We start from the raw sequence: 7,814 nt of genomic DNA, 5'->3' as shown, positions 1-7,814 counted from the left end.
ACCCCCTCTTACCTCCCCACACACGGTTAAAGGAAAAGTTATGGATTGATGGAGTAGACTCGATGGGCTGAATGGTCTAATTCTGCCCCACTGTAACTGGGTCTAAGGTCCCTGAGCTACACCTGTTTCCGCGTTACCCTGCCATTCGTGGTGCGGCCAGCAGAGAGCGCAGCGAGAGCGATGGAACAAGCGGCTGCTGCACAATCAGGAAGGAGTCGCCCTTCGTCGTGCCGCAGTTCAGACAACTTCAACCCAGCCTGGGCTTTCAGTTTTCAACAGGTACCGAACCCATGGAAAGATAGTGTGTAGGTACTCGGAATAACATCGTGAAACCGAAGTTGATCTCCTTTCTTCTTGTTTCAGGAACTAGGACACTGCACCGACTGAACATAATGAGTATCTTCAGTATGATGCGTAAAAGGAAAGAGGTGAGAATTTATTCCACATTCCGATCAATTACTTTCGATTTCTTTAACAAATATTTAATCTCCACTGTCATTTAATTGCTTGTTTGTTCATCAATTTCATGACATTTCATTCAAAACACTTTTTAAACATTTTAGATATTTCATTTTATTCCAATGTGATATAAAGAAGCAGATTTTCCGAATTCTGTTGAAACCGTTAATTTAAACTAAAATTCTAACTATTGAATTAATTGTTGGAATGTTCCTGTTTGCCATTCGGAGGTGCCGTTATTGAACTGACAGGATCCCAGTTACATTATCATATTGTTCCTGTGATCACGATCAGGGATATTGGCAGCAAATACCAAGTGAAACTGGTAAAACTGAGCTGCTGGTGCTATCACTTCCCTATTTCATGTTAATGCCTCCCTTCCCCATCAGGTGATTTTCAAAAGGAGGGTTTGGTCGATATTTGAAGGAAACGCACTTTCGGTGCTGCAGGGCTAGAGCGGGGGAAATGAGTTGTTCTGCAGGGGGCCAGTATCGACTGAAAGGTAGAATGGCCTCTCTGCTTTTTGGTTCTGGTGGTGATCACGGGCTGAAATCCCAAATGTTTAACTTTTTGTTGTAATAAGTTTTCGGAACGATCAGGTTCAGGTAGTTTGATGAAATGTCAGCCCTTGCAGTAAACTAAATCTGTGTGTCTCTCTGTCTGTGTGTCTCTCTGTCTGTGTGTCTCTCTGTCTGTGTGTCTCTCTGTCTGTGTGTCTCTCTGTCTGTGTGTCTCTCTGTCTGTCTCTCTCTGTCTGTGTCTCTCTGTCTGTGTCTCTCTGTCTGTCTCTCTCTGTCTGTCTCTCTGTGTGTGTCTCTGTGTGTGTGTGTCTCTCTGTCTGTGTCTCTGTCTGTCTGTGTGTCTGTGTCTCTGTCTGTGCGTGTACAGCTGATCCCTATTATTGGTCTGATGGCTGTCGCCGCGTCCGGGGCTACCACCGTCTCCATTTACTTCCTCCTCACCAAACCTGACGTCATGTAAGAATTGGGGATGGGGTGAGGAGTGGGGAGGGGAGTGAGTGAGTGGGGTGGGGAGGGGTGGGGAGGGGTGGGGAGGGGAGTGAGTGAGTGGGGTGGGGAGGGGTGGGGAGGGGTGGGGAGGGGAGGGGAGGGGTGGGGTGGGGTGGGGAGGGGAGGGGAGGGGAGGGGTGGGGTGGGGTGGGGAGGGGAGGGGAGGGGAGGGGAGGGGTGGGGAGGGGTGGGGTGGGGAGGGGTGGGGTGGGGAGGGGTGGGGTGGGGAGGGGAGGGGAGTGAGTGGGGTGGGGAGGGGAGGGGAGTGAGTGGGGTGGGGAGGGGAGTGAGTGGGGTGGGGTGGGGAGGGGAGTGAGTGGGGTGGGGTGGGGTGGGGAGGGGAGTGAGTGGGGTGGGGAGGGGAGGGGAGTGAGTGGGGTGGGGAGGGGAGTGAGTGGGGTGGGGTGGGGAGGGGAGTGAGTGAGTGGGTGGGGAGGGGAGTGAGTGAGTGGGTGGGGAGGGGAGTGAGTGAGTGGGTGGGGAGGGGAGTGAGTGGGTGGGGAGGGGAGTGAGTGAGTGGGTGGGGAGGGGAGTGAGTGGGGGTGGGTGGGGAGGGGAGTGAGTGGGGGGGGGAGGGGAGTGAGTGGGGGTGGGAGGGGAGGGGAGTGAGTGGGGAGGGGAGGGGAGTGAGTGGGGAGGGGTGGGGAGTGAGTGGGGAGGGGTGGGGAGTGAGTGGGGAGGGGAGGGGAGTGAGTGGGGAGGGGAGGGGAGTGAGTGGGTGGGGAGGGGAGGGGAGTGAGTGGGTGGGGGTGGGGAGGGGAGTGAGTGGGTGGGGGTGGGGGGGGGGGGGGGAGTGAGTGGGTGGGGGTGGGGGTGGGGAGTGGAGTGGAGTGGGTGGGGTGGGGAGTGGAGTGGGTGGGGTGGGGAGGGGAGGGGGAGGGGGAGTGGGTGGGGTGGGGATGGGAGTGGGTTGGGGTGGGGAGTGGTGGGGAGTGAGTGGGTGGGGTGGGGGTGTTAAAAGTGCGCCCGGGAATGAAAAGGACACAATTTAAAAGTAAACTGAGATTCATTTTTTTAAAAATGAATGATAATGGCTTCAGGTCCATTACTGAGGTTCTTGTTACTTCTGCCACAGACTCAATAAGACAGGAAATCCTACTCCCTGGGAAAACGTGGACCCCAAAAAACCACAGAAGGTACTCGTCTATTCGCTTTAAGGTGTTGATTCTGTGAGAGTCCGCCGCGAAGTCTGATGTTGCGCGGCTTTAGGCAGAGCTTTCCAAGTTATCCTCAATCGGGGATGTACAAGCGGAAGGGGTCGGGGGCAGGCCCAGCTGACTCTGAGTCAGGACTGATGATGATTCAGTCTCGGAAAAATACCAGCCCTGGCGCACCTTCACTCAGTAAGATGCAGACCAAGGGGAAATAAAGATACGAGGATCTTAACCCCGACCCGAATTCCTCCTAGATTCATCATTGTAGTAAGTTGGAGTTTCCCTTGATTTCTCTCCTTGAGTGTCAGTGCTGGGAAAAGTGAACACGGTTTCAGTGATGACAAGGTCTACACAGGAATTATTCAGCTCACGATTTTCCCTGAAATATTTACCGTTTCATCCTTTTTAAATAAGGCAAAAAATGAACTTGTGCTGGTTCCTGGCTGATGGCCATTTAGTGTAGATCAATAAATTTCAATCTGTTTTGACACATCAAATATTAATAACCCATGAGATGAGAGAAGCTTTTAGTATGTTGAACACAGTAATCAGCGGGTGACTTCAGTCTGCATATTGACTAAGTAAATCATTGAGCTGTAAAGCTGTGAGGTTTCTGGAGTGTCTTAGAGATCGTTTTCTAGAGCAACATGTTGAAAAGCCGACTAGAGGGCAAACTATTTTGGATCTAGTATTATGTAATGAACATAGACTAATTAACAATATTGTTGTGACAGAACCTTCAGGGATGAGTGACAATAATATGATAGAACTTTGTTTGAAAGTGAAGTAGTTCAATCTGAAGCAAGAGTTTTGTAATTGAATAAAGATATGAAAGCATGAGGTGTATGTTGGTTGAGCTGGATTTGGAAAATGCATTAAAAGGCATGACTGCATATCGGCAATTGGTAGTGTTTTTAAAGACTATCATAGGTACAGGTATATGGTTTACAGCAACTGTACATTCCTTTAGGGTGCAAAGACACAAGAGGTCAGTCAGCTATGGTTAATGAAGGACACTTAGGGTTATATAAGATTGAAAGACCAGTAAGGTGGCTCAATAGCTTTAATTTTGAGGATTTGGAGGTTTATAGAATACAACAAAAGAGGATCAAGAAACTGGCAAGGAAAGAGAATGGAATATGAATGCAATGTAGCAAAAACATTAAAAACAGACTGTAAAAGCTTCTGTAGGTATGTGAAAAGGAAATGTTTGGCTAAAATGAATGTAAGTCTATTGCAAGCAGAGGCAGGAGAATTTATAATGGGAAGAGAGAAATGGCAGGAAAGCTAAATGATTGTCTGTTTTCATGAAGGAAGATACAAGAAATAGAAATCTAAGCAATGAGGGAGAATGAGGAGTTGAAGGAAATTAACATCAGTAAGAAGATTCTACTGGAGAAATTAATGAGGCTGAGAGTTTCTAAATCATGAGCACCTGATGCTCTGCATCCCATAGTGTCGAAGGACATGGTTATAGAGGAAGCCAATGAATTAGTGATTCTAACAGTCTGTAGATTTTGAAATGATTCCTGTGGATTGGAAGGTAGAAAATGTGACAAAGAAGTGTGAGAGAAAACAGCTAGAATCTGTTAAAATAATTGAGATGAAGAGAAGTCTGGTTGTAAACAATGTGATAGGAGAAAATCAGCATGGATTTGCAAACAGGAAAGAGTGTTTGATGAACCTGGAGTTTTTTTAAATGATCCTTACAAAATTGATAAAGGAGAGCCAATGGATGTCATAAACTTAGATTTTCAGAAGGATTTTGATAGAGTCCCTCACAGGAGACTGGTGAGAAAAATTAAAGCATGCGGCATAGAAGGTAATGTACTGACCATGGATTAACGATTAACTAATGACAGTAAACAGAGTCAGAATAAATGGCTCAATCTCATGTTGACAAGCTGTGATTAGTGGGATACCAAAAGGATCAGTACATGGCCACAGCTATTCATGATATTTTTCAATGATTTGGAGGTGGGGACCAAACAACAGTTCCATCTTTTCAGGTGACCGTTCTAATACAGGAATGCATGTTGTGAGGAAGATATTAAGCAACTTTAGGAGGACAGTTTACGTGAGTGGGTAAGAACATTACAGATGGAAGAAAATGTGGAGAAATGAGAGATTATTCACTTTGGTAGGAGAAACAGATGTGCAGAGTACTTCTTAAATGATGAGAGGTTGAAACATGTGGATGTACAAAGGGACCTAGGTGTTCTTGTTGATAAGTCACTGAAGGCTAGTATGCAGATGCAGCAAAGTAGTGGAATATTAATCTTTACTACAAAAGGATTTAAGTACAGGTGTAGTGAAGTCTTGCTTCCATAACACACAATCTTTGGTTAGACTGCAGGTGAAGTACTGTGTGCTGTTTTGGTTCCCTTGCCTTCAGACAGGTATTATTGCCAGAGAGGGTGTGCACTGAAGGTTCATCAGTCTTGTTCCCAGAATGGCGTGACTGTCCTCTGAAGAGAGATTGAAGAAACTGGAAATGTGTTTATGGGGTTTCATAGAATGAAAAAGCGGTCTTAATGAAACTTACAAAGTACATAATGGGCTAGACTGGGTAGATGCAAGTCAAATATTTCCACTGGGTGGGAACTCGAGAAATGAGGCCTAATTTTAAAATAATGGTAGCCACCTAGGTCCAAGATGAGGCTTTTACTCAGAACCTTTGGAATTCTGTCTCTCAAAGGGAACTGTGAAAGCTCAGTCTTTGAGAATGCTTAAAGTAGAGGTTGACAGATTTCTGATTATCAATGGTTTATATGGCTATGGGGATGAAAAGGCTTTGAAGTGTTCAACCAGCCATGATTGAGCATGCTCCAACATTCTACCCAATGGGCCAAGTGGCCTACTCCTTTTCCAAAATAATTAAAAATAATTGATCAGTGACAGAAAATTGTGAGCAAACTTTCTGTACCAACTCTATCACAGTTCTTTTCAGTTGAACTGTATGAGATTTTGCAGAGTTTGTGAGGAGAGAAACAGAGGCCAAAATGGTTCAATATTTTGGAGACGACCCTTGATATTTCTATCACCTCATGGTGGGAATGGCCACAAGAACCAGGTAACAGATCTGTCCAGACAGTACAACTTGTACAACGGCATAATTGCCTACCAACACCCTAACCCCACACCCAACCCCCAGTCATGAGTTAATTTGACTACCACAAACAAAAACACATGTAGTGGTCATTCAACCAACCAGCATTATTCACCCTGACATTCCAAAATTGGAACAGTAATTTCTTAGGTACACCAGGAAGGGGGGAAATGTCTCAGAGCATCAAGAAGTTATCCATTTTCTGCTTTACTTAATATTTGCAACCTGTTGGAAGTGGGATTTAGGTTTTTTGAGTAACATTCAAGAATGATTCCTTTGGGATTATACTCAACAAGCATATGGATGAGAATGGAATAGTATAGGTTAGATTGGCTTCAGATTGTTGCACTGACCTGTGGAACCATCGAGGGCCAAAGAGCCTTACTGTGCTGTAATGTTCTATGTTCAATATTCCTGAAGCTGATATCTATGAGCACCTGAATGTGTTTGGATTGGGAACTGAGAATTGCAGGCAATGAATCCTCTGTTTCTGTTACTTGTCCACCTGCAGCTGCTAACGATTAACCAGAAGTGGGAGCCAGTGGAGGAGGTCCAGATATTGAAGCGTTACAGCAAGTAATGGAGCAGACTGTCTCATCAGTACTGAATGTTTCACTGATTCCTGACCTGAAATACCACTGGAGAGGAACAGCAACACTTCTGTTTGAATTTTAGGATTAAAAATTGTCAATTTCTACCCCAACAACTCCTCCCTCTCTTCCTCCCTCTCTTAACTTGTGCCTTTGTCTTCAGGATGAGTGGCTGCACTACGGATGGGCAGATATGAAACAGCAACGTGTGTATTTTGACTCAAATTATTCCTACTGATAAGATCTATAAGCCAATACATTACTGTAAAAAAAATCGTGTCTAATTTAAATGTGTTCAGAGTTTGTAATTAGATTCTAAGTTTAGTCATTCTTACCTAAAATGAATTTTATCTTTTGCTACTTTGGGTCTATTCAGCCTCCTCTAGACACTGAGTGAATCTCTTCATTTGCCACAGGAACAGTGCACACAAACCACTGGCCATTCATTGGATGTAAAACAGTTTATACTTTTTAGAGAATTTCATACAGTTAAGATGATTCTTGGAATAAGTGAATCTGCTCCAATTCTCATGGTGTGCCCCTGACTGAGTGTGTTTCCCAACATAGTCTATCTTGCCTTCAGTTCCTGCCCCAACTCTCAGAATCTTCTGCCTCTGGCCTGTGGCTGAGGTAGACAGCAAGGTCATGATGTGACTTTAACATTTAATATTGGAAGTTATTACTGAGGAAATAAAGTAAATGCATTAAACAGTTTGCTGAAGGGACAGACAGGCAGACACACAATCACCGAGTGCTGCTCACAGAATCAGTCCCATTATCTCAATGACCACAAAAGCCGCATTGTTTCCATTGGAAAATTGCTGTCTGGGTGTAAACGTTGGTGTAAACTGAATGAGGGAATCATCACAAGGTCATTCCAAATTCTTGCTACAAGGTTCCACTGAAGCCCAATGCGAGCTGGAGGAACAGCAGCACTTAATTTAGGCACTGAACACTCTCTATGGTACTAAAGCATGAACACTGTTCTCCATTTTGATCATCCATTCCCTTCCCCACCAAAGGCTTGTTTTGGGGGGTTCTGGTCTATTTTCTGTCATTGGTGCCAGCTAGCAACAGTCTCTACTCTTCATCTACATTTCCTTTTTACTATTGTTAGTACTTCTATATTTTGTTCTGGGGCACCTTCACTATCTGTTCAACTTATTCATTTCCCTACAGCCTGCCATCTATCATTTCTACAGGCCCCTACATTTTCAAAGAAAATGTCATATTGGACTCCAAGCATTAACTGTGTTCCTCTGTCCACAGCTGTTCCAGACTGAGTTTCTCCAGCATTTTTCTGTCTTTGTCACTGAATTTTTATTATTCAATCTCTTCATAACTCAACAGCATCCAACAAAAATACTTAAAATTTCCTAATTCAGATTCAACTCTAAATATGCAAAAACTTTTGTGACAAAATGGGACCCACCATTTGTTGATGCAGTTGTTCTTCAATTCAAATCACTGCCCGTTTTCCAGCTCCGTCATA

The 7,814-nt window shown here is 44.8% G+C and overlaps 1 protein-coding gene across 1 annotated transcript; it reads left to right on the top strand.

Annotated features, from left to right (window-relative positions):
• The first annotated feature begins 41 nt into the window (after nt 1-41).
• c48h15orf48 (chromosome 48 C15orf48 homolog) lies at nt 42-6,635 on the top strand. The gene is given in 6 exon segments (XM_072565458.1): nt 42-223; nt 226-279; nt 364-428; nt 1,348-1,436; nt 2,545-2,605; nt 6,244-6,635. Coding segments are annotated over 6 exon segments (381 nt in total). The 5' UTR covers nt 42-180; the 3' UTR covers nt 6,313-6,635.
• The last annotated feature ends 1,179 nt before the right edge of the window (nt 6,636-7,814 follow it).

This window comes from Chiloscyllium punctatum, chromosome 48 (genome assembly GCF_047496795.1).
Source record: "Chiloscyllium punctatum isolate Juve2018m chromosome 48, sChiPun1.3, whole genome shotgun sequence".
NCBI classification, from domain to species: Eukaryota; Metazoa; Chordata; class Chondrichthyes; order Orectolobiformes; family Hemiscylliidae; genus Chiloscyllium; species Chiloscyllium punctatum.
The sequence above is the reverse complement of the archived record's forward strand: the minus strand, read 5'-3'. Positions and strand labels throughout refer to the sequence as shown.